The sequence below is a fragment of the Emydura macquarii genome, unplaced genomic scaffold (genome assembly GCF_026122565.2).
Source record: "Emydura macquarii macquarii isolate MOO-44397 ecotype Brisbane River unplaced genomic scaffold, CSIRO-AGI_Emac_v2 contig_3287, whole genome shotgun sequence".
NCBI classification, from domain to species: domain Eukaryota; kingdom Metazoa; phylum Chordata; order Testudines; family Chelidae; genus Emydura; species Emydura macquarii.
The window spans coordinates 790,623-817,350 of NW_027133424.1; the positions used below are offsets into that span (position 1 = coordinate 790,623).

Genomic DNA, 26,728 nt, shown 5'->3' on the forward strand with positions numbered 1-26,728 from the left:
GGGGGTGGGCGGCGTTGAGGCGATGGCCGGGGCCGGGGCCGGGGCCTCGCTCCCGCTGCTGGAGGCGTTGGGCCGCCTGTGGCAGGTGCAGGCCCAGCTGGGCAGCGGTGCCTCCGCCTCCGTCTTCCGCGTTCGCTGCTGCGGGGACCCGCGCGCCCCGCCCGGCGCCGTCAAGGAGTTCGCGCCCCCGGCCCGGCCCACGCCCGCCCCGGACCTGTACGGCTTCGGCAAGGAGCGCGCCGCGCTGGAGCAGCTGCGGGGCCACCGCAACATCGGTAAGGCCCCCCCGCCGGGTCCCCCCCGCCACATCGGTAACGGCCCCGGCCCCGGCCCCCTGGGCCAGCCAGACATCGCCCCCCCCCCCCCCCGTCCCCGTCCCCTGCAACATGGGTAATGGGACCCCCGGCCGCCCTTCCCCACAACATTGCTAACTGGGCTGGGGCCCCAGCACCCCAGCAGGGACCCTCTGCAACACTAGGACCCACTGCACCCGCTTCCCCCAGCAACGCTGGTAACCCGGACCTGCCCGCACCTTCTACCCCCAACCCTCTAGGCTAGGATCCCACACACGCTCCAGCCTCGGCACCGCACTCAGGGCCTACTGCTACTTCTGATATCCCCACGCCCGCCTGCTGCAGCATCGGTTATTGGGGTCCCTACTGCCCCACGCCTATCACAGCGCCACTAACCGGGACCCTGTGCCTCCTACCCCAGCTGGGACAGGGACTCCTGCACCCTGCGTGTGCTGGGAACCCCCAAGGTAAAGATCGCCACTGTAACATTGGTATCAGCGGCCCCCCCCGCACACACTCTGCCCTGGGACCCCCGCTGCCATATCAGGAGCCAGGACCCTACTGCCGTGGGGCAGAGATCTCCCAGCCCCCATCACAGCACCAGTAACCTAGATCCTCTACCATTGTCTGGGATGTCCAGCCAAGCAGAGCCCCCCTTCCCTGAGAACTGGGGACACCCCCTTTCTGCCCCTGCAGCCGCAATAAGTGTGCTAGGTCATCCCCTAGGGCTACTGATCAGCTCCCCCTTCCCCCCGCCCACCCGCAGCACTGGGCATGGGAACATCCTATGCACAATTCCCGCTGCAGCCTGGTAACCAAGTCAGACCAAGGACAGCCCTCCCCCGAAGAGCACTGACCAGCCCTCCCGCCCCCACAACATTCAGTTACCCACCCAGCCCCCCAGCTGGGCAGGCTGTGCTTTGGGCTGGGGTGGGAGCCAGAACTGGGGGGCACTTTGTACCCTCTTGGGTTCTACGTCTCTTCGTTCTGGAAGATGAACAGGAAGGGCTGTCTGCCCCAAGACCAGGCGTCACCTGCATGGCTGCTGCACCCTGCCTCGCTGTGCCCATGCTGGGCAAGGGGGTGGGAAACGTGCATCCAGCCCCCAGCACAACCACAAGCAATTCTGAGTAATCTGCTGCTTCCTTGTTTGGAGTCCAAAGTGCAATTGGTGTAGCAAAGAGAGGGTTCTGTATGCTTCCGAACAAGCCCTATCTCCACGACGGTGCGGCTATCCTGCTGGGGGAGGCAGGGACATCACAGGCCAGGTCTGTGCTGCGGGGATTTGGAGGCAAAATCTCAGCAGCCCAGCTGAGCTGCTGTCAGACCAGGCAAAAGCTAAACTCCAGAGCAGATATGAATTCAAACAGCTGCATGGCAGCTCACTCTGGTTCCACCACCAAGCCACTGGCTGGGGTCAGATGCTGCGGCACATATAGAGGAGCCTGACTAGATAGATGTTGGTCTGGTGGGACCTAAGCCCATCTGCCCCCCCTGCACATCCAGCCTGTTGCTTGGAGCCCATGGGGGCATCCCTCCAGTGGGAATGACGGGTTGGGGCTGGAGCGATGTGGGACACCGTGTGTGGAAGAGGTTCCCCACCCATGCAGAGTCCCCCCTCATCCTGGCAGCACTGTGCGCACATGGGCTGTATAGCTAGGATGTCTTAGCTGGGTGCTGCGCTGGGATATATCTGGCTCAGGGTCTGCTCCTGCTCTTCGGGGGCCTCTACCCTGCTCTCATTGTGTTCCCCTGCTGCTTGAATTCCTTCTCTCCTGGGCATGCTGCTGGGCCATGCATGCCTCTCCTCAGACATCCCCTTCTTTCCTGACCATGCCTCTCTCCCTGCGTGAGGCACTTAGGCACGGTGCCCCTGGTCTCCTCCTGCTTCTTCAGGCTTGCAGACTCCTCTGTGTGAGGAAGCTGGAGTGGCGGTTTAGTACTACGCTCCTGGTAGGTGACACCTTTGATCTGTCTGCCCAGACACCGAGAGTCCTTTCCCAGAGAGCATTCAGCGGGAATAGATGTGACAAAGGGTAGGAGGCAGGCAGAATTGGCTGGAGAACTGAGATGCCAGCTAGACTAAGTGATTTGCCCAAGGTCATACGGATTCTATGGCGGAGCTGGGAATTGAACCCATGAGGCCACAGCCCCTCACCAGTACCCATCCCAGAAGGCTGTATTGAACCCTTTACCGGACAGCAGGGCTTTAGGTGTGTGGGGATTTGAAACTTACAGTGGGATGCTCTCTGAAGCACATGATCTGCTTTCAGCCTCTTTACTCTCCCTTGCTGGTCTAAGGGAAGGAGCATGTGTGTGATGCTAAACTAGGAGTCACTTCAAATTCACCAAGCTTTGCAATTGTCTGATTCTAGTGACGCTGTATGGCGTGTTCACCAACCACTTCTCTGCGAATGGCCCTTCCCTCTGCCTCCTGCTGGAGCTGCTGGATGTCAGCGTGTCGGAGCTGCTTCTCTACTCCAGCCATCAGGGCTGCTCCATGTGGATGATCCAGCACTGTGCCCGTGATGTGCTAGAAGCCCTGTCTTTTCTTCACCACAAAAGCTATGTGCATGCGGACCTCAAGCCACGCAACGTCCTGTGGAGTGCAGAGGAGGAGTGCTTTAAACTCATTGACTTTGGCCTTAGCTTCAAAGAGGGGAATCAGGTTTGGAATGCTGCTTGTAGAAGCAATTAATTCTGTTCTGTGTTGCGGCTGTGCTCTCTGCTGCCTGTAGCTATGTGGGGTTGCTTGGATGGGAACATCTAGGGGCTGGTAACTCTTTAGGGGTTACTCTCCTCTGAGGTCATTACTGAACCAATGTTCCAGTCGGACCAGTAGTCCATATTCTGGCCAATATCAGATGCTTCAGAGGAAGGTGCAGCTAGGAAGTAGCCTGCCCTTAGGGTCAGTTCCTTCCCAAGCCCAGAGAGCTAGTGGCTGGCCTGTGCCCTGGAACATGAGTTTGTATCTGGTTTAACAGGATGCAGGTGTTCCCATTATCCATGTAAATATCTAATCCTTCTCTTGATCCCTACAGACATCTTAGTATTTTGATGCCTTGTGACTGCATATTCCTCAGGGTGATTACACAGTGGGTTTAAATGTCCTTTTTCAGTGTGTTGCCTTACAATTTCACTGACAGTCCCTTGTTCTTGTATCATGCAAAAGGGTAAATGGGGGCACACAAATCTACAGGGTCTCTTCTAGGATTCCTTATTCTATATCCCTTCTTATTCATCTCCCCATTAACAACCCTCATCTTTTCAGTCTCTCCTATGAAAATCTTACTGTCACTCAGTTTTTCACCCATCTTTTGACCTTTTTTCTTCTCTGTTCCTTTCAAGATAGGGTGATACTATTAATGAATCCTCACATCAGTGCAGTCTTATCATTTCAGCTTCATATTGAGCAGATTCTCAGGGAGCTTTCTGCAAGGGTGCCCTGGTTCCTTTTCCCTGTGACTAGCATTATTACAGAGCCCTCTGACGCCTACCTCTGATGTGTGAACAGTTCAGATTATTTATCCTGATGTGCACTACCTTGCATTTATCAACACTGATTTTCTTCTGCCATCATGCAGCCCCTATTCACCCAGCTATTAGCCCCCTATTTGATTCTTCAGGCTTTACTTGTCTCAGCTAACAATCCATGCTGTCATCTGCAAATCTTGTCATTTTCCTGCAGCCCCTTTCCTGGATGGGCAGCCCCTTTCCCAGATGTCATTGTTAACATAGGACACTGATTTACTTCTCCCCCAGGACTACTTAGTTTCCTTAATATCCTCTTGAGAGGGGATCTGTCAGGGAGGTTTTGAAGTCCAGATCACCTGTAAGCTGGTTCTCCTTCATCCACTATGTGGCTGACACACATGAAGTGCAGTAGACAAGAAGGGCACGATCTTCTTTATTAGAAGTGGTGCTGGTTTGTCCTTGTTGTATCCAGTCCATCTAGATGTTTTATGATTATTTCACTGCTTGGCCTGGTATTGAAAGCAAGGCTCATTGGTTTGAGAGTCCCCAGGTTGTCCTTTTTCTTTGCTACCTTTGAGCTCTCTGTACAGTAGCTGATTTTAATGAGCCATTCTGCTCTGAAGTTCTCTCAGGATCTTGGCTGTATGCCGTCCTGTGCCCAGGGACTCAGTACTCTGCCTAGCAGAATGTCTTGAGGTTTTTCTGTCTTTGGCTATTTGCTCACCTAATTCCCTCTGAACCAGTCCAACTCCCATCTTGTGTTTGGTCCTTTCTGGTTGTTCCGCTGGGCTGGGGATTTCCTTTTTTTGCTGTTAGGAGGCATCCTGGCTGATTGGCTGCTGTTGAGCCTTGCCATGAAAACATACTGAAGGTCAGGCTTGCCCTTTCTTCACCTTTGTTTAGGTGCGTAAATGCCATCTGTGACCATTAGGGATGCTTGTCTGTGATTTTTAATTTCCTCACTTCTGACTGCTGGGCCTCTTTGACGAGGTTCTCCTCTTTTAAATAAAAAGTATATCCCTTTCTATCACTGAAAACTAGCAGGTGCTTGGCTTTTGGAGAGACTTTCTGTTAAAATTAGGTCTTGACCACTTTGTGGTTACCAAAGATCTTGGCCCTTTCCAGTGGTAGGGGCAGCTAAATTTTGGAAATTACATTACTCGGTTTCAGTTAGCCCCCAGTGTTTTCTTCCTGCTCTAAACTGTTGTTTAGTTGAGTTGTTAAATCTATGCTGTGTTTTGCTTCAAAGGCGTCTGCACTTAGAGGTGGCTGTAGCAATCCTTTTATATAGTTCATATGTCAGTTTTAAGTTTACAAGGCACTTTGGGATCCTTTGGATGAAAGGCACTTTGAGAATAAATCTGCATGTGATATGCAGTCAGCTGGTTTAAATGGAAATGAATTCTCTTTTAATGCATTACTGGTAATGTTGTCTCGATCCATGCTTTGCCTGGAGAATTTAATTTCATATGCTTCCCTTTTGCTGGAATTCCCTCCTCTGACTCAAGCACACTCTAAATGATATGTATGCCTGAGTAGCCCTATAAAAGTAGAAGGGTGTGTAGTTTATTCCTCTGCTGCCACCTGTGTTCTCTTTGAACAGGCAGGTGTGTTGGCATTTTACTTTCTCTTCAGTAGCAAAAAGTAGCGAGAACGGGAATTGATTGCTGCAGCTTCTTCTGACTGCAGGGGGAGAGGAGAGCTAAGGGGGAAAAAGTACCTTTTGTTCAGTTCCCTTCCTGTGTATTACAGATGCCTGCTTAATGTTTTAAAGCTAAATCCCAGTATTTGAAGAGAAGCCATTATCAATCCTTTCCGCTCTGTGACACAAGCTGATTGTGAGCTAGCTCTCAGAAGTCCTCATGGGGGCTTGACACCTTATTCTGAAGCATCTAGAGTTCTGCCTGGCAGGAGGCTGGATACCTGTTCAGATCGATCGATGGACTGGTCCAGGGTGACACAGCCTGCACTTATGTTGGGGCTCTGCCTTGCACTTTCATCTTTCATAGATATCATTGCTGTCAAAATGAGCCACGAGTTTTCTTACTGGGAGGTGGGTCTCTTGCCAAACTGCTGGTGTGGCTACCAAACCAGACAAGTCTCGAAATGTGACTGGCTGCTGTTTAACGCCTCCTGTAGATTTAGCAATGCTTTTGTTAAGCTGCCTGTCTGGAAAGGACTCGGAAGCTGGTATAAAAGAGGGGGGAAGTGTAAGGTTGGAAAAGTGGCTGAATCCTGTTCTAGTAGCTATGTGTGTGATCTTCCTTAGGATGTGAAATACATTCAAACCGACGGGTATCGGGCTCCGGAGGCAGAGCTGCAGAACTGCCTGGCTCAGGCGGGGCTCCAGAGTGAAACGGAATGCACCTCTGCTGTAGATCTCTGGAGTCTAGGAATCGTTTTACTGGAAATGTTCTCAGGAATGAAACTGAAACATACAGTCCAATCTCAGGAATGGAAGGTGAGGCATAACTGCTTCGGGATCCCCAAATCCAGGGGCACTGTTCACACCGGATGAGCTTGTGCTCCCTTGTTTTATCTGCTTATATGATGCTATTCCTGGTGCCCAGAAAATGCATTTAAACCATCCCTTTAGTTCCTTATTCAGTCTTCTTGGGAGTTACTGTTCTGGAGCATTAACATTGCACCTGTCCGGCAGGAAGGGGCTGTCTGGTTGGGGCCTGAATGTAGTTCATGGAATTTGCGCTGAGTGACGGGTGAAATGCTAAGGCTCCAGGACTGTGTTGGGAGCCTAGATCTTGCCTCGGTTTGTAAGACTGCCAGCTTTGGCCTAATGCTGGAATGGAAAGTGAAATAGATCAGTTAAGTCTCTGCCAACTAGTTCAGCAGCATGGTGACAAAGCACTAACTTTCTCTGGCTTTTAGTGCGACTCTCGTGATGTAGGGCTGTTTGTTACCTCTAGGAGTGTGCTGAGGACAGGAAAGGGCTGGCAGGCAGGCATGTCCCTCTCCAGGTTTCTGCTCTGAAATGGGTCCACTTTATTTCCAGCTCCTCTCTCTCTATTGTTCAGGGAGACTCCCAGTAAGGAACCAAAAGGATCTTTCAACATTTTAATATTTGTTTACAAACAAAGCCTGGCTGTGTTTGACTTTCTTTCTCTCTCAGAAAGGGGGAAGTTTTACCAGTTAGGCATCATTACAGGATGGTGCAACACGTGACTACCGATTTCGCCAGATCTTATCTGCTGCTTCCCTTCAGTGTCGGGCTATCCTGACTTGCTGTGTGGGGCTAGCTCCAAATAGCCAGAGCCATTATATCAAGCATAGACAGGGCTCAGTCTCAACATTTTGGCGAATCTTCACCCCAGGATTTTATTTTTTTTTCTAATCCTGGCTGCTTTTTCCTTTCCAGGCAAACAGTTCTGCCATCATTGATCACATTTTTGCCAGTGAAGGTGTGGTAAATTCAGCCATCCCAGCCTATCACCTCAGAGACCTTATCAAGAGGTATATTGCAAAAAGCAAATTTGTGAAGTGTCATTCTGAGGCACAAGTTTGTTGATCCAAGCAGTACTGTTCTACTTGCAAAGGTTTATGTCTTGCATTCAGATCCCAAGGAGTCCTGCAGTCCTTGCCTTGGCTGCCTGTTCTCCTGAAACTTCTCCACTGTTGTGCTGATAGTGCAGCTCCAGGTGTGCCTGATGCCTGGTATTCTAGCTACTGTGTGAGCAGGGTTGCACAGAGTTGAGGTAGAGACCAGCAATTAAAACATTGCCTATGCTAGCACTCCCTCTGTTGCTCTCTGTGGAATGTGGTGGTGGGGAACTTTCATTAAAAATATATATATATCTTGACTGATATATAATCTCTATATCTAATATATAATCTGATGCTGTCAGATTACACATGTTTGGAAAAAGGCTTTCCCTGTGACATCAGGATGGTCCAAACAGGAGCATCTGCAGTTCTGCTCCCTGCATTAGTAGAGGGCTCCAGCATGGCGGTTGCGGCTGCTGCTCAGTTTCGCAAGTAGCAGCAGAGTAAATCACCAACTCTAGCTGCCATAGGGATGTAAAAATTAGTTTAATTAAAAATCCATGTAAATGTTCTCAAAACAGAATGTTTAAATGCATGGGGGAGCCGTGCTGGGCTGGGCTCGGCTCCTCACTGCCAAATGAGAGCTGCCCAGCTGCAGCTACCCCCCGCACTGGGCTCCAAACCTCCCCGCCAGCAAGAGCTGCACAGTTGCTTTCACTTCCGGGGAACCAAACCCAGCTGCTGTTCCCCTCCCCACAGTTTAAAGGGTAATCCGCTGTTTAAAACATTTGAACAGCTGATTACTGTTTAAAGGGTTACTTTTATATCCCTAAGCAGAAAAGAAACTGACTTGGCAGCCTGGTGGCTGCAGTGGAACTACAGTCATGTCACATCCCTGCTGCCACTGGGGGTAGCTCTGAGCAGCCGCTGAGCTCCCATGGGGAAGGAGCTAAGAATGGAGGCTGGGAGAGGGGATAGAAATTTGTCCTGGCCATCGGGGCTCACACCACTAGATGTTTACAGCTTTCCTCGGGAGGTTCTAGGTCACCATGGCACAGTTGCCTGGCATCCCATAAATGGGGCTATGTGAGGCTCTTCAAACAAGAGCATGTGAATGTGAAAGGTTAGACTCATGCTGTCCTACGGGTGTCCCAGTGTCTGAGAATGTCAGCTCAGAGCTGCAGATAGAAGTGTTGTAACTGATGGCACCACTCCTAACCTGTGCTACAATTTGAAGCGAGCCACTCTCCAAACTCCGATTTGGTAGAGGAGTCTGGACACGTTCCTCACCAGGTGCTCCTGTGAGAAGCCCTTCAAGGTGCTTGTAACTCCCAAATTCTAAGATGCTGACTAAAAGCAAAGGCTCAGAAAAGTCCACTTGTGAGTCCGGTAAGGGACAGCTGGGCTGTGGGGTCCACATGCAATAGATCCCAGCCTGACTTGAAATGCAGATCTCCTCACTGCCTTCGCCGTGCAAAACCCAACATCTCCCTTTGTCTTCTAGCATGCTTCATGGTGAGCCGGCGAAAAGAACCACTGCTGCAAAAGCCTTGTGCAGCCCATTCTTCAGCATTCCCTTCGGTAAGCTGTCACTCTGTCCACCTCCGGCTTTCTGCCACCCACTGCGCTTGCTTTGCCCCACGGGCTTTCTTCGCTTCTGCTCCGTGTCGGTCTCTCGTGCCTGATGGCAGCCCAGCCCTCTATGGCACAGCTGCCGAGGAAGCTGCCACTGAAGGCAGCTATATGGGCTGGTAGTTGGGCGCTAGTGGGAGTCACCTGGCCTGGGGTCAAGTCCTTCTGGTGACTGTGTAGTAGATCACCCTGCATGCTGGTGTTGAGCTTGCTGCACTGCCCTCTTGGCTCCAGCCCTGTGATTTCCCCTTCCATTGGGTCTGTCTAGGTTCGCACTCCTGGGTCACAAGCTTCCCGCTGGAGAGAAGTCAGGTTTGGCATATCTTGTACCCAGTTACCCTGCCTCAGCACCCTGGACAGTCTGTCTGTCCCCCCAGGAGCTGCACACTGGCCTTTGCCCTCTGCTGCTTTAGCTCTTTAGGCAGCCCAGCTGTGCCCCTTATTCATTATGCCAATGTAAATTACCTTTGGCCGGGAGCCTGGGGCAGAGCTCTCACCTCTGGGCTGGGCAGCAGCTTCCTCTGAGTCCTGGCAGCTGTCCGGGCTGTTAAATGTGGGCATCAAGTGGCTCACAGAAGAGGAAGCTTCTCAAAGCTCAGAGCAGCCCTGGAACCGGCCCTTTGTTTGAGGGCTCTGGCCAGTAGCTTTGCTCTCGACGTCAGCCTTGGGGCTGAGGACAGCTGTTTCAGCCGGGGGCGGCTCACTGCTGGCTGTTTTGGGGAGCCTGTTCATGTTTTTCTCTTTCATGAGGAATTTTGGTTACATTTGAAGTCTCCTCTCCCCACCTGGCTGTGAGTGTTCTACCAGGCTGATGCCTTGAGCCGGGCCTTTCCCACGTCTAGAGATTACAACTTCTGCACCTCAGACTCCATTTTGGCCCATTTCCCACTGAAAGGTGGCAGCAGGCTCTTCTGTCAGACTGCCACGGGGGACAGTATGGTCAGGCTGTACCAGAGCACTTGAGCTGAGAAGAATGAAGGCACCTGTATCTGGCAGTGGAGGGCCAGGAGCTTTGATGCACTAGTGCTATGGTGTTGTGGTTTAAAGCACTGGACCGCCACCTCGACGATCCTGGTTCAGTTCGTGGCAGGCCAAAGGTTTTGTAATTTGTCTGTGAGCCAGTTCTCCATGTGTAAAATGGGGTTCATACTTCAGAAGGATAAACCTATTAATGTTTGACACTACGGCGATAGGGCTATGTAAGACCTAGCCATAGACTCAGAGGGTTTTAGGGCCAGGACAGACGGTTATGCAGCTGATCAGCCCAGAGAATCCTAACGCAGACCAGATGGTTGCGCTAGAGCAGATCTTTTACAAGGCTGTCATACAGAACCCACCCAGCTCTTGGTGAGCTGTTCCAATGGCTAACCACCCTGGGTGTTTAAAAACGCTTGTCATATTTTCAGTTTGAAATTTTCTGATGTCGATTTCCACCTAGAGAGTCTTGTTCTGCCTTTGTCTGCTAGATTAAAGAACCTTCTACTATCAGGAATCCCCTCCCTATGTACAGTACGTCTACACTGCAGTAAAACCCTGTAGCACCGAGTCTCAGAGCCCAGGCTGTGGGCTAAGAATAGTAGCGCAGGTGCCTGGACCCTGCACAGAACTTCAGAGCCCAGGCTCCAGCCTAGGGCAGCTTTTAGCCCTGCAGCCTGAGCCCCATGATCCCGAGTCAGCTGACCCGAGTCGGTCACAGCCATGCCCACAAGCCTGTTGTTGCAGTGTAGACATGGACCATAAACAAGTCATCTGATAACCTTCTCTTCAATAAGCTGGACAGTTGGAGCTGCTGAAGCCTTGAGCTGTTAGGGAGGCTTTTCCAGCCCTTCGCTTACCCTGGTAGCTCTGTTCTGACCTCTGTTTTTTAGCATCCTTTTTGAAGTGTGGACTCCGGAACTGGATGCAGCGTTCCAGCAATCATCTCACCCATGGTTCGGGACCGTGTAATGTGAGGCGGCCCAGTGCTTTTGCATTATGCCCGTGTAGGAAAGAAGCCATGGCACACCTGCAGAGGCCTTCTGGCACGTTAGCACTTGTACCTTGGCATGTTGGTGCCGACCAGCAGCCCTCACCGCACTGTTGTTACTGGGCTCTACAACAGTGAGCCTCTGGAGAGATGCCCAGAGGCTGAGGCCTGAGCTGTTTTCTGACGCACCTGCTTGCAAAAGCCATTTAAGGCATCATCCCCTCTCCAGTGTGCACACTGAGGTGCCACCAGCTGAGGCTTTCTGATACTTCTGTGGCCATCCCATGGGGCTGCTTACCTCTGGCCAGCCAGGCTGCGAGAGAGTAGAACAGGAGAAGCCAGTTGAGCCACTAAGAGCCAGACACATCACTACGCCCAGACGAGCATGGAAAGCAGAGAGGCAGTCCCTTTCCCAGGCTTTCCAGTACCAGGAAACGGGAGCTGCAAGAAATCCATCTTCCAGGGGACTTGGCCAAACCTGCGCTGGGCACCCCACACGGGAGCTACGGAGCCTCTCCAGGGATCTAGGCCAGCACGTGTCTCATAATCAAAGCAACTGAACGGTGTTAGCCAGCTAATGCTGAATGCCAGAACTTGCATCTCCACAGATTGAGATGCAGAAAAGCAGCACTTCCGCTAGCTCAGCGCTGGCTCCCTTTTCTATCATTCCGTAGGTGGCAGCTCTTCACCATCAACCCTCCTGTTGCACTGAAGTCTTGGGCACCACATGGCACCAGAGCTTTTTAGCAGCTCTTCCTGGGAGTTGCGGCAATGGACATCCAGGAGGGCAGAGTACTGAAGACTTCCCAACAGGAATAGTTTTGGATTTACCTTGCTTAGCAAAGCACAGACACTTGCAGTCTGGATTTAGGAGTTGTTTTACACAGCATTCTCCAAGGGGCTCTGCACTGTGGGGCCTGCACGTGCCCCAAGTGGAAGGAAGAAGTGAAGCTTTCAACCTGGGGATGTCTTAAGTTCGGTATTGCATGCCTTTGTCCAATTGATGGAGCAGCAGAACACCAACTCAGGCTTGAGATAGTCAATCAAGGAGATGTTCCATGTCCTGATGCCATGTGGGGTGGGGTTTTAGGACTGTCTTTATGTTGTTCTGGGTCACAGTAGAGGAACTAGCATCTCAGCAGTCCGCTTCTGGCATTTTTTTACCACAGACCCCTCTGTGCACTTTCTCTGCCAGTTTGCATGGGGTGAGGTGGTGCTGCAGCAGGAAGCGTTGATTGATACTGTCTTAGGGAGTTAAGAATCTAGAACCTCTCTTGAAGCTTTAGCTTTCACTTTAGTCATTGCTGTGTCAGAGTGTCCTATGGTCCAGTTCTGCTGGGAAGCTGGCTGCACTGAGGATAGACTTATCTGCAATCACACTGTGATACCCTCACTCCACAAGTCAGTTCATTGTGCTAGAGCTACTCATGGTTAAGGTACTGTTCGCTGGGATCCCTCCTTAAGACAGGGCCTGGTGTTAGAGACACTTAGTAGCTAGTTCCTGAACTGAGGAACAGTGGGTCTCTTCTTAGTGAGAGCATGGGAAGCATGTCTGTCTTTGTCATTTACCTGTAGGAGCAGCTGGGTATATTTGGCAGTGTGTGGCACTGGGCTGTTCCATACAGTCTCTCGTGTGCCCTCTGTCCCGTCGGGAAGATGGACCTGTATACCTGTTCTCCACTTCTTTGGTAGCAAGAGTCCTGTCCTGGAGTAGGACAACATTTGAGCAGTCCCCGGGCGTAGCCTCTCATCTCCACTGCAGGTGTCAATGACTGGTCCCATAGCGATGAGGGAATGGTCTCCGCCTCAGGATACATCCAGATCATCGAACCATAAGGTTAGAAGGGACCGTGAGGGTCATCTAGTCCAACCCCCTGCCAAGATGCAGGATTTGTTGTGGCTAAACCGTCCAAGACAGAAGGCTCACCAGCCTCCTTTTGAAAACCTCTCTTATGGCAGCCATTCAAGTATTTGAAGACGGCTATCATGTCCCCCCTTAATCTCCTCTTTTCCAAACTGAACGTACTCAGTTCATTCAGCTTTTGCTCATCTGGCTTGCATTCCATCCCTTGATCATCAGCAGTGCCGTCTGCAGAAAACCTGGTCTGCCAAGATGACGTGTTCTGGGTGTGGTTTAGTCTTACATGTCTTGTAACTTCCTGCCTTCTTAGAAGGAATTTTCCAAGTCACCAAATAGAGAATTCATGGGGTATGGTGTCATTAACTCAGGAATATCTGACTCAGGCCTGTGAGCCAGAACCTCACACAGACGTTGAGCATCTGGTTTGAAAGGTTCATAGTCCTTTCTCAGCAAACTCAGGGCTTGTCTTCAGAAATAGTTAATTTGCGGCAAGCTGGGGTGTGAATCTACTCCACACTTGCCTGCCAGAGAGCATTATCAGTTCATTAGTGCACTTTGATCTAGTCCACTTGAAAAATCATACTAATGAACTGTTAATGAGAATCAGCAGGGTCCACATGGACACCTAGGCCTTGTCTGCACTAGAGAGTGTTGTTGACGCAATGCGGTGATCAAAAAGCACTATAATTGCAGTGCTTGTGCCTGTCTGTACAGAACTTGTCAAGTCCACAGTTGGTGCTCTAGCATTGACAGTGAGAGCAGTGCATTGTGGGCAGCTGTCCCACTCTGCAACTCACCACCTTGTGCTGTTAGGGGTTGTGGAAAGGCAGAGAGGATCGCAGCGCAGCATGGGTGTGGGCTCAGTGTCCCATGATGCAGTGATTTCCGCCCTGTCACTCCATGGGTTTCCGACTGCATTTCGAAGCATTTTTCAACCCCCATTTCCTGTGCACCCGCCATCTCTTCCTGAAAGGATGGATCCTGCACTGCTCTCTACTGTTGTTGCAAGGGTTCTGAACACATCACAGCTGGTCGCGACATATACTGTGAGCTCCCAACTGGAAGAGGACTCTGAGGCGCCTCACCTGCTGTGTGCCATGCAAACAACACCGGATTACTCTTTGCCTTCACGGAGCCTCTGCACGCAGTGCACTGCTGCTTTTGGGCATGTGAAACAAGCACTGAGTGGTGGGATCACATCATTATGCAGGCCTGGGATGACGAGCAGTGTCTGCAGAAGTTTTGAATGAACAAAGCCACCTTCATGGAACTCTGTGTGGAGCTGGCCCCTGCCCTGTGGCACAAGGACATCAGAATCAGAGCTGCCCTCTCGGTGGAGAAGCACGTGGCGATTGCCATGTGAAAGCTGGCCACTCCAGGCTGCTACCGGTCGGTCTCTAATCAGTTTGGAGTCGGCAAGTCCACCATTGACGCTGTGTTATTGCAAGTGTGCAGGGCCATTAATTTCATTCTGTTGCGAAGGATGGAGAATCTTGGAAATGTGCATGAAACAGTGGATGGTTTTGCAGCGAGGGGATTCCCTAACTGCAGCGTGGAGATAGATGGCACACACATTCCAGTTTTGGCCCCAGACCAGAGTACATGAATAGAAAAGGGTACTTCTCCATGGTACTGCAAGCACTTGTGGATTATTGTGGGCATTTCACTGACATCAGCATGGGTTGGTCAGGAAAGGTGCATGACGCACACATATTCAGGAACACTGGCCTGTACAGAAAGCTGCAAGCAGGGACTTCCTTTCCAGACCAAGAGATTCCAATGGCGGATGTTGAAATGCCCACAGTGATCCTGGGAGGCCCAGCCTAGCCCTTACTGCCATGGCTCATGAAGCCTTATATGGGCAACCAAGGAGCACTTCAATAACCAGTTGAGCAGGTGCCGAATGACTATTAAATGTACATTTGGCAGATTAAAAGCTCGCTGGCTATGACTTTATGGCAGGTTAGATCTAAATGAGGAAAATATTCCCATGGCTATAGCCACCTGCTGTGGGCTCCATAATATTTGTGACACTAACGGTGAAAACTTTCTCCCTGGGGGGAGCGCAGAGGCAGATGGCCTCGCGGCTGACTATGAACAATGAGATGTCAGGGCTAGTGGGGGCACAGCAGGGGACAGTTTGAATCAGGGAGGCCTTGAGGAACCATTTTGACAATGAACACCTATAAGATGTCCTCATAAACAGCGCTGTGCCATGCTATTATTGCTTTCCAGCTTGCACTGTGTGTCAGTGTGAGCTGCAGCCACAGTGTGCAAGAGACAAAGATTGCTTATTCCCAGAGTATGCCTTTACTAAATAACAATTATTCACAACACACAAAAAGCTGGGCTGGAGGGGAGAAAGTGAGAGGCAGTGTGGGCTATGACAGCTGGATGCAAGTCCAGCTATCATTCTGGAAGCTGTCTGAAGAGGTGGAGTGAATGGGGTACTGAAACGGGCCAGGAGAGTGATAAGAATGTGTGGATGAAGTTTGTGGGGGGAGGCATGGAAAGCAGTTCTGTATTGGCTGCAAGGTGTGGGGTGGGGGCGAGCACACATGAATTCAGTCTGCAGTGTTATGAGTGACGTTAGCAGCTCCATTTGCTCTTCTACGGCTTTTGTCGTGGTCGTGACCTGCTGTCACTCGATCCTAATTTTCCTTCCTTTCCTGCCTATCAATTGTTTTTTCAGTCACACACTGTCTCCATGCTCTTTTTTCTTTTTTTTAATGCCTCAGAGGACAGAGGAGTTCTTGGAATATCTCCACTTTGCTTCTCAGTGGTCATTTTCTTGTCAGCAGGTGCTCGGCAGGTGTGTGGGGGGTTTCCCCTCAAGGACACATCTGTAGAAGCACAATGAACAGAAGCATGGATTGTCAGTGCACTAATAGCATTGATTCATTGCTGTAAAACACACCTTTCTCACTGTTCCCTGGCAAGTGCACAGCTTGACAATCACCCAGGGCATAGTGAGTTGGGGGTAGGGGTCACTTGAGTTGGGGAAAAGGTTTGGGGTATTGATGCAGGTAGATAAGGACGGAATTTCAAATTGCGCCACCATTTTCCACAGGCGGAGGCCATAGACGTTGATATCTCACTCCTGAGAGTAAGCAGGGATGCCAGCTGCACAGGGGAATGGGAAGCATATGCAAACACAGCTACTTTTGTGCATTTCTCCTTTCAGCAGCCGTATAATGCAACCAAGCAAAGGACAGCTGTACCTCATGTAATCAAGCAGCCATCAGCTCAAAAAAATCACTTACCAGAGCTCCCCTGAATACACATCAAAGCTGAAGGGCTGGGACTGGCTTGAGCCCTTGCGGGTTGAGAAGAGGTCCTGGCTTCCCACATCACCAAATGACTCAAACTGCTTCTCTGCATCATCCACCAACTCGACTTCCTCGTCCACGACTGCTTTGTCAGGGTTGAGTCTGGCAGCTGCTGTCTCCAGGCCCGCGGAGGTATCAGTGGGTCTCTTGGTGGTATAGATGGGGTCACTGCTGAGGATGGCTTCCAGCTGCTTAGAGAAGCAACAGGAATTTTGTCTCTGTACCTGAGCGACGGTTTGACTCCATGGCCTTTTGGTACCCCTGCTGCAGCCTCTTGATTTTCACACGGCACTGCAGCATGTTTCATTCATAGACCTTCTCCGCAATGCCACGAGAAATCTGACCATAGCTCCTTTGGCTGGAGCAGAGCTGGGACTGCACAGCCTCTTCTGTCCAAATGCCGATCAAATCCAGAGGCTCCAGTGTGCTCCGAGCGGGAGAGCGTTTAGTGCGTGAAGCTGCCATGGTCAGCTGGAAAGATGCGATGTGAACTCTCCACACCAACCAAGCAGGAAGTGGAATTTCAAAAACTGCAGCAGAGTTCAAACTGATGGCCAGAGTGGAGGCTATCGCACAGTGTCTATGTTAACTGTCACTAACAGTTTTGGGCAAAAAGCTCTGTGCCTCTCATCGAGGTGGTTTTTATTTTGTTGTAAAATCAGGCGGGTTGTGCTGTGTGCACATCACTGTTTTGGCACAAAGAGCTGATTTTGGTCGACAAAAGTCTGTAGTGCAGACCAGGCCACTATCCGTGGCAGGCTAATGTGGGGTAGATTCACACCCCAGCTTGCTGCAAACTCAATGTTCGTGTAGACAATTCTTCAGAAAGGTGGTTTTTACTGGAGCTCTTCTCCTTCCCAGCCGCATTGGGAGTTTTCTTTCCTAAACTGATCAGCTCCCTCTGGGAGCAGCCATTACGTGCTAACGATAAATTCCTTCAGCTCATGCTCTGAACTGTAGCACCTCATGACATGTGTCTAGTACAGTGATTATCTGGAGTCATTCTAGATGCCTTCTAGGACTGATAACTGCTTAGCTGGGTTAACATTTCTCCTTCCATCTCTACACATCCATCCCAGAGAGGCTGCCCCTCCCCGTGCGTCGTACATGGAATAAGGCCCTTAAAGGAGCTCATCGCCAGGATTTTCCTGGATTCCAACTTGCTGGGCAGCATTGGAGCTGAGGGAAAGCTCCAGGGACTGCTTCCTTGCTTTCCCAGCTGCTGTCACCTGCAGATAAGGGCTTCAAGCCATTCTTGCTCTTGAGGGAAGGTGGGGCAGACTGCTATGGTCTCAATTCATAATCAGCCTCCTGGTCTGTTAGGTAACTTATCCCAGCTCCCACCTTGGGAGCTGGGGGCAGTTTTTGTTGTTTTAGGGGTTGTTAGAGGTTTTGGTTCTTTTTTGACAGAGCCATTCATTAGGAGTTTGCTAGTCCGTGGTGGCCTGCTGTTCATACTGCAGCAAGGCTGCAACCGGCAGGATTTCTAGGCATCCCTGGAGCTCCTTGTTTTCCAAGAGTGGGAATCTTGTGGCAACTTGCCTTGAAAGACGGGAAGCTTTCTTTGCAGCTCTGCTCTGTGGAGATCTCGCCCAGGATTCTCATTCACCCATCCTTCCACCTCCCCGGAATACAGGGCCCTACACTAAGGCAAACGGTTGCATTTAAAAAAATAGCGCTTTTCTTCTGCCCTTGATGCTGTGAATTCTGGAGTCCCCCCGTTGCCGTCGTGCACAGCTGGGCTTGGAAGGGAGCTCTTGCTTCACATGCATTCAGGAACTGACAGAATATGTTCTTGAGGGAACTGAGGCAGTGGCACTGGCAATGGAACGTGGAAAAGGAGCGTGTGCTAAACACTGATCTAAGGGAGTTTTCAGTCCCTCTCCTGCTCGAATGTGGTGCCCAAGAGTGGGATCCTGCAGTGACGGTACTTTTAGAGAAGCAGGTTTACAAGGTAGGTAACTACTTTTCTCTCCTGAGTGGAAGGGCTTTATATCCTGCTATGTAAGTAACTCATTGTCCAGCTACCTTAGCTAGGGGGCGCCCATGTAAACGTCTGAATCCAAGCCGCATAGCAATAATTGCAGACTCCATTCACACTGCTGCTGTGTCTTTAAAAGCACTTTCACCCACTGCCTCTGGCAAACCAACCTTCTGGCCAGGGGCTCTCACAGGTTGCACTCGAAGCCTTCCCAGAAGGGAGTTTTGTGAATCTGTCTGTTGAGGCCAGGTGCGCACAGCATGGTTACAGGGTGAACGCCTGTATGTGGTGAGGTGTGTCGCCAGACATGTAAATACAAAGGCTGGGCAGATTCTCATACAGACTTTCTGCCCTGCTTTCCTGCTCCCTTTTGTTTACTGCCTTGCTTTCCATTTAACTGTGTGGGTCTCAAAACAGCTCCCCATATTGAAGATCTGGTGATGCTTCCGACTCGTGTGCTACGGCTGCTAAATGTCTTGAGTGATGCGTCTCTTCAGAGTGAAGAAGAATATGACGGTTGGTATCTGTATTACAAACTGCAGTTCAGTCATGTCATCATATAAAGCCAGGTCCCGATCATAGGAGTGGGGGGTGAGACAGTCAGAGGTGTAAGCGAAAGGGAGCGAAGAAGCACGGCTGAGATTTGAAACAAGCTGCACCAGTACCTGCAGGCTGTTCCCGATGGCACGAGTTGCAGAGAATGCTCTGTGGAGAGGCTGGGCCTTGATGATTGATTAGCAAGGTTGACACTGAGACTGGAGTTTGTTCATGGATGGCCTTAAAAACCAAAAGTCCTTGAATGGCCTCCCTTAATGAGGCTCAAGCACATAAGCGATGTGTCAAAGCGGCTCCAGACGACTCCTGCATGTGCAGAGGAGGGGGGTGTGCTGAAATGTTTTGTGACGTTATTCAGACATCAGCAGAGATTTAAAATAGCCTGTTTGTATTGTCAGACGTTAGCAACATCGTATACAAAGTGCAGGCATTTGGAGAAGGCTAGGAGAGCTGCATCTGGGGTGTAGCTGTGGGACTGAGCTTTGCCCACAGAGCCTGGCTTGCAGCAGCCGGTTTTCCTCCCTCCTTGAATGCATTCGTGAAACTTCCAGGTTCTAGGTGTGCTAAACAATCACTTAGTGAATGAAACCCTGGCCTGGGCTCCTGGCCCCGTCCTGTGAGCGGGATTCCGGGTGGCTAGCAGGAACTGGACTCCATGCTTCCCCTAGCCCCCAACAATCCTGTGCTCCCGATGGCTTCCCTCCTGCCACAGGGCGAAGTGCATGGCGAGCACACTAGCTGAGCAGGCCCCCCTTGGAGCTAGGCAGCCTCCCTCTTTGCCACCTGCTTCCCCAAGCTCTCCCCCGTGACTCTTGTGTTCACTTTCAGCCTTGCCGCTTGAAAATCTGCTGTGGGCCACATTGAGTGCATGGCTCTGAGGATCCTGGAGCTGGCGAGTGGGGAGAGCTGGCTGGGAGTGCTCCCTGGAGTTCCCTGCTCTGGGCTGGGGACATGGGGAGCTGCCTTCCAGGATACGTCCTTAGGCAGCAGGGGCAGCCACCCTGATATTGACTCTTCCTTAAAAGCCGCAGTAGAAGTTCTGCCCCTTTCAAGCATGGGGCCAGCAGGGAATCTTTCCCCCAACTGGAGGGTATTTGGGCAAGTCATTCTGACTGACGTGGCATTTCAGTCCATCCTGACAACTCTCCGGTGCTGGCTGAGCTACGTCCTTGCTTGGGCAAGTCCTGTCACTACTCTGAAGCCTTCAATATCTGCCCAGTCTCTGACGCCTTCTCTCTCCCTGCCACGAATCTTTCGGTCTTAGCCGGGTCTGCCTTAAGCCGGTTCCGTCCCGGTTCCAGGCTCGTGCAGATGTTGGGACAGTCTTTGGTGTGCACAGACAAAGCAGGAGAATTAAATGTGCAATCAGAAGTGACTGACCCAGGCTCAGCCTGGGGTGCTGACTTCAGCACGGCTGGATTGACTTAGTATCATTTATAACGGGTTATGGTTTGCAAAGCAAAGGCCAAATGGCTTGCTTTTTCCTCAGATATACTGGAAGACATCAGAGAAGAGTGTCAGAAATATGGCCCGGTGGTTTCCATGCTTGTTCCAAAGGAGAATCCTGGCAAAGGCCAAGTAAGTGTGGAGGGGAGAGGGGTTGATTTTTACACTGTCTGTCGATCCTGCTGGGCAAGTGCAGTGCTGTGGAGCTAAAAGTACCTAGGTATGTTGTGCAGCAGCATGAATTTGGCAAGGTGGCTCAGTGTTTCTGAGCCTAGGAGATACCAAAGTAATTTTAAGGGAGGGTTTAGGGGTCAGGGTGGAGGATGAGAGACGTGTGGGTGAGAAAGGGCCGTGTTAAGATGTTCACCACCAGTTAAGTGTCTCCCAACTTCCTAAAATGTATAGTCCAGAGACATAAGGAATGGTAGGTGGAATCTTAACTATCCTTCCATATAGTGTCAGGGGATGTGACCCCTTTGCCCCACTGCTCTAGTTACCCGGGGTCTTCTGAGGGGACTTTGCGCTAAAGGCAAGGAACGCAGTTTGGTAGGGATAATGCCTCACTATGGAGGAGAGAAATAAAGCCAGACTTCAGCAAGCAATAAATAAGCAGAGACTGCTGAATGAAATACCTGGCATGCGGGATGCAGTGGGAGTGACTTCCTTGTCTGCGTCTTTCCAGGTCTTTGTTGAATATGCAAATGCTGATGATTGCAAAGCAGCCCAAAAATTGCTCACAGGAAGGAGATTCGATGGCAAGTTTGTTGTGGCTACGTTTTACCCCCTGAGTGCCTACAAGAGAGGGTATCTCTACCAGACATTGCTCTAGCGGCGGCAACAGTCAGGAGAGTTGTTGAGTTCCTCTTCCTCATTTCAGCGTGTTCTACAATTGAGTGTACAAAGAGCTTCCGCGCCTGCTTTTGAGTAATTTTGAGAAGAGATGTGCGCAGGACACAACCTGGGCTTGGGCCCTTCATTGCTGCTTTCTGATGTACAAAGGTAGCCCACATGGCTTTAAAAGTGATCTCTCTTCTGCTTGCTTGCTTACGTTGGACGTGGCTCTTACCTGCCCGGGAAGGCTCTTGGGTGACTGGAGTAATGACATTGCCATCGCAGGAAACTCAGCGGCGAGCCAATTCAGGTTAAGTCTGTTTTAGACTGTTAAAAATTTTGCTTCAGTGTCTTGACACTAATGAATAAGTAGAGTTTTGGAGAAAGGATCTCTGTTAAATATTCATTCCCCCCCCCTTCAGGGAAGGAATGAGAGCCCACTGCGCACACGCTCTGACACACCCAAGAACTCTCCAACAAGAACAGGGCAGACAAAACTTCACTTCCCTGTTATCTAAGGTAAAAAGACAAACAGAAGGCCCCGCATCTCTGGGATGGTGGGGGAGAGGCTGTAGGTCTTCCCACCCTGTAAAGTAGTGGCCATCTGACCTGGGGGGTTACCCAGTCACTGACAGCTGGCCCAGGAGACTCTGCTCTAGGGTCAGTTGGTGTGGTGTTAGAATCTGATCGGCGGCATCTGTGCAGGCAAACTGCGGCAGCACAAATTCACTTGTATGCACAGGCTGGACGAAGGTGGAATGCAGGAAGTGTCTTGCAGGAAAGGCCTAGTGTTCACCCTGACACCTGTAACCTTGTTACCTAGAGGCTACATGCTGCTGTAATACGTGGCGCCTTAGCACAAGTGCCAAAGAGGCACCCCTCCTGCCAGCAGTAGTTGTCAAAGGTTGCTAGAGTACGCAGTATTCCTTTAAAAACTCAGCAGGGTGCCTAAGCTGAAGACTTTTAAGGGAGAGCAAAAATGTATCGGTTGTCGTTTCCTTGTTTGGCTTCTGTTGTAGCCTATTTGTTGTATGTTTGCTTTAGCCAGTGTTAATCTCTCGGAACCATGGTAATGAGCAGAAAGCACTGACGCTTTTGGCTCTCCATGGGGTGCACAAAGGGCCTGAGAACCCAAGATCCTGTATAACAAGGACTCTTGAAATAATCCTACTTGACTGCTAAGGGCCTCCTGCAGCCTGAGGCATTCCCAGTGCCAGCAGGAGCGTGGGGTTAGCATACACGCTAGTTGGATGCTGTTAGGAAAGGAGCAGATTGGATGTGGCCCACGTCACTGTTTTCTCTCTCTCAACAGGAGAGCAGCCTAAATCCGGCTTGTGCTGCACCTGCACTGCTGTAGCTTTGAGCAAAAGCCACTAGAATGCTGTGTTTGCAAACCCTACGTGCATAGCTGCATTGCAGGTCCCTCCTGTGAGGGACACACAGGAGACGAGGAAAGTCAGCTCAGAGTTAAAATAACCCTCAGGGTGTGAGGGCAACATGTCCCGAGTTGAACCTGCTGCACCAATTTTAGAGCTGAGCACAGCCCTTCCATCCTACGCCCCTAGCAGAAATCTAGATGTCCCCACCCCTCTCTGCATTCAGGCTGCAGAGCTTATCTGTGCAATGTGCTGCTAGCATCCTGCCGCGCTGGGCTTCCAGCATTCTGCACTTGACCTTTCCTGCCGAGATTGCCAACGTGCACAGAAAGTTGTTGAAATCTGAGGCATATCACAAGTCACTTGTCTTCCTCCCTTCTCTGTGCTGGTGTGAAGTGGCTACTGTGACGCTGTAGTGAAAGTGGAAGCTGGCTTCCCAATAAATAGCAGGCCCATTTTTAACCCTCCCCTAACTCCCAGCAAGAACCTGATCTTCCTAAATTTTTTCCCTACTGCCTCTCATTCAAGGAGGTGGGGAGGGGGCTTCTGGGAAGATGGGTAAAAATCCCCAAAGGAATTTTAATATGTTAAAAATTAACCTGATTCATTGATCAAACTCTTCTGAAGTGTTGGTTCATGGTATCTCAAACAGGGCTTGAGCAAGGCACTCCGTGTTTGTTTGGTTTTGCTTAGCTGGCCTGGCTGGGAAGTGCCTCTCAGCGCTGTCTTAGTGTTGTTTGGGGTTTAAGTGCATGAAGAGCTAGGTTTAGATTTATGGACATTTAGGATCTTGGCAGTTTAACCTGCCTTGCTACTGACCTGACTTGGCTGCTATTGGCCAGGCTGAGCCAGATGGGGAGGAGACCAAGGGCTTGTCCATGCTGGAGATGTCGTTGTGTTAATTAACGCAACATTAAAACACTCCTCTGTCTGTGAGGATGGCCCTGTAAAAATCCTTGTCAGCTGGCACAACTTGACACTCGTGTCACTCTGCATAGACCTGGACCATCGTGTTTTAGACATGGCCTTCCCTGAAGTCAACCAGCCCTGGCTGGGGGAAATGTGCTGTGGTGGGAGGGGTCTGTGGGAGACAGAGCTGGCGGCTCAGCAGGCTATGGACCAGGGAGCACATAGGGCTGGCTCTAAGCCATGGGCCTGCTTGGGAGGAGAGGGGAGCATGTCATGGAGGGAGAGGGTGCTGAGAGCACAGATGGGGTGGGAGGAGGAGACCTGCAGGCATGCGCGGGCGCTGCAGGGACCCGGGATGGAGGTACTGAGGAGTGCAGAGGGGAGCTGGGGAAGCTGCAGAATTTTGTCCATGTTAATTTTATGTGCTCAGTCTTCTAGATGCAAGCCTGGAGGTGCGTAAAGTGTGCATACGCAAAATCTCTTTCCCCACCCCCACTCCAGCGTGGCACTACGTGACCCCGGCTTGCAGCAGCTGGCCCGGGCAGGGAGCCCTGCTCCACCAGCCACATGGGAATGGGAATTGTGTAGCGAGGAGCCCGGAGAGGGTGTGCATGGAACCCAGCAAGCACCTAGCCCACGTGCCGTACACAGGGCTGCAGCTGCATCCTGCTCCCAGCGTCCCTGGGAATGGAGCCACTTGGCTGCTCCCAGGACAGTCCGTGCGTGTACCCATGTGGGCTCTGTGCCTGGGGAGACCCCAACAACCGCCACAGCTCTCCCGCAGAGACAGCCACCCCTGTCGTGGGTCTCCCTTGCTGTGAAAGAGGCCACCTCGGCCCCCTGCTTTTCCCTGCATTCCTTGCTTTCCCCAGTCCCCATTTGGACTGAAATTTGGAATGGGCTGGGCTGGATCTGTCCTGCCCCCCCACCTTTTAGGGGCTGACCACAGCCTGTCAGCGTTACAGGACCCAGCCATCCCCCAGTGCCCTACACACTTTCACTCCCTCTGTCACCTACCTGAATTCTGTGCCTCCAACATGCTGCAGAAACCGAAGCAAAGGTCAAAACAACAATTTATCAGGCGCATATGGAATCCCATGTCCTATCCCAGTGGTCCATCTCCTATTGCCATCCTAGAGACTCTGACCTGGCGGTATCTCTTCGCAAATCTGGCGTTCCAGCTAAGACTGGGCGGGTGAAGGATTGTACGGCTGCTTCCCTCAACTGGCTATTTCCAGACCACACAACACGGGCTGGGGTGCTTTGTGGAATGGTCAGGGTATGTGGGGGAGGCGTGCTGCGTTGCTAGCTGGATCCCAGCCTTACCTCCTTGGCAAGGGGCGGTTTTGTAGCAGGGCCAAGCTGATACTGATCCCGAGAGCGAGGTGGGGCTTTCAGTTGAAGCGTAAGGGGCATTCTAGAGCTAGCTACCAAAGAGGTTGGCTGGGTTTTTAATAGCTTTAATTTGATAGATTTGAACCAAATAAACCTGCAAAACGCAAACCACTTGTACTAGCTTTTGTCTCTTTGGTGCCATGGGAAAGCAAGGACCTGAGTATTTAGCCAGTAAAGACCATAGGGCTCTTGGTTTCTGGATGTTCATCCTGGCAGGATATTGGTCCTGGCCAAAGTCCAGTGTGAGCCACTATGTTCTGCCACCCAATTTCCCTCTGCGGCTTCAGTTGAACACAAAAATGGTGAAAGCCGAACCAACAGTGCATTGGAGTGAGGCGTTCCCAAGGGCCCCACAGGAAGCCCGTGGCCATCTCTACACATGAATCACCGTTTGAGCCGTTCTGTGGAGCAGCCGAGTTAAAACCAGGTCTGTGGTCTCTTAGAGTGCGTTGCTGGGTGCATCTGCCTCTGGGGTGGCATTTTAGCCAGTTAAATGCAGCAGGAGTTGGAGAGCCATGCATCCCGATACAAGCAGCTGCATTCGATTTCCTGTTTCATCGTTTCGTCCCTGGCAGCTCCGATCTCTGTTTTGAAAACACGCTGTGTGTTAAGAACGCTGCTGCCAAAGTCCTTTTCAGCTGAGCCCTTTGCGAGCCTGGGTCTGTGTGAACACGACTCTCTTCGCAGAGGAACCATTCCCTTCGTACCAGTGGTGCTGGCCTGGACAGCCTCACGTGGGTTGCAGGCCGGGCAGATCACTAGCTTGCCGGGGGCAGTTTGTATCTCGCTGGAGCTGAAAATGAATGAAAGGCAACATTTGGGACTATTGCAGCCTTGTAAAACGTCAGGGAAACGTCCCACGCTGCCCTTATCACAAATACCATCAGGCCCATCCTTGTCTTCTCCAACCCCCCCATTCACTCACAGCTACTAACCCCCGGTCCACTCAGCCACCCTCACCTCCCCTTCGCCAGCAGCTTCTTCCCCCCCCCAGACACATCAGTTGTTTCCCCGGCCCCACCAAACGCTTGCCTCTGTGTCTTGCAGCCACCTTAGCCCCCTGGGTCTCTCCACTTCCCTGCTGGCTGGTCACCTGCTCTGCTCCCTCAGCCTGGTGGAGTCGAGTCACATACCTCCTGTAACTCTCCTCCCTGCCTGGACCTGGGAAGGGGGTGCTGGAAGGGAGTGGGTAGTAAGGGCTTGCCGCAATGCCCAGTTGCACTAGTCCCCCTTCCTTCCTTCCCTCCAGCCACCAGGACTAGAAAAATGAAAGTGTCGTGTCTGCAGCACCGGCCGTGCTGAAGCTGGGCACATGGCATTCAGCCAGGCGCTAAGTGCTGGTAACCTCTGGCCCGGCGAAGGGGAGCTGATAGCTGAGTCAGGCACGTCAAGCTCTCCACAGAAGAAGCCAGGACTTCAGTCTGGAGATCTTGGGTGCTCTTGATCTCCATTTCCACAAGTCTCTGCCCCGGGCTGTATCCTGTTCTCATCTTAGCATTTGGGAACCTATTGTTCTGCTCAACTGTGCGTAGTCCTGGGCCTGAAAGCATCGTCTGCAGGTGTCACAGCTTCAGTCCTGACCTCTGGGACAATCTCCCACTGCGTAGAATAAGCGTACTGGGTGATCGATGACCCTCTCTGCATGCCTTGTTCGTTAGATCCTGCTAAATGTCGCAGACATTCAATGGTAGCTCACAAGCTGAGCTTCCCAAAGGATTTTCTGTGTTTGTGCCCTGCAGGGCTTTGCTTGTAATGCCTGTAACCTTGAACTCAGACCATTCTCTGCCAAGAGCCTCTAGCAGCTGCACTGAGTGCTCTCAGGCTGCTGAATGTGCAGTAGAAGATATTTATTCATGCACACATCTGCACTGACGTTATTTAACCCAAGGGCGTGATGGCCATGGGAATAGGTGCAACGCTGGCTATTAGCCATTGCACAACATTTAGGGACTTAAGGTCAATCAGCAAGAGAAAGGAATGGTGCATCAGCTGAGGTGCTGCGAGTGTGCCAGGGAAGACTGCCGTAGACGTGGTGCTGCGCTCCTGGCCAGGTGCTGTTGGAATATCTAGGTGGCTGCCAGGGGCTCGGTGAAAACCAGGGCACTTTCCATGGCTGTGCTGAGACTCGGCGAAGGAGTGTTTGGGGCAGGAGGGATACGTGCATGGATAGGAAGAGGGAGTG

General features: G+C 51.4%; 1 protein-coding gene across 4 annotated transcripts; it reads left to right on the top strand.

The window, feature by feature from the left end:
* Positions 1–25,444, top strand: UHMK1 (U2AF homology motif kinase 1). Of its 4 annotated transcripts, XR_010917067.1 has the most exons (9): positions 1–275; positions 2,669–2,961; positions 6,037–6,228; positions 7,141–7,235; positions 8,770–8,846; positions 18,452–18,550; positions 20,079–20,167; positions 20,718–21,385; positions 22,179–25,444. XR_010917067.1 is itself a non-coding variant. In XM_067532547.1 (8 exons), the coding sequence occupies exons 1-8, from the start codon at positions 23–25 to the stop codon at positions 20,862–20,864; spliced, it is 1,245 nt and encodes a 414-aa protein (XP_067388648.1). In that variant the 5' UTR covers positions 1–22; the 3' UTR covers positions 20,865–25,444. The 4 variants fall into 4 exon arrangements, 3 of the variants coding, with proteins under 3 accessions (XP_067388648.1, XP_067388649.1, XP_067388650.1); XM_067532547.1 differs by having other exon boundaries at positions 20,718–25,444; XM_067532548.1 differs by lacking the exon at positions 18,452–18,550 and having other exon boundaries at positions 20,718–25,444.
* Positions 25,445–26,728: the final 1,284 nt, after the last annotated feature.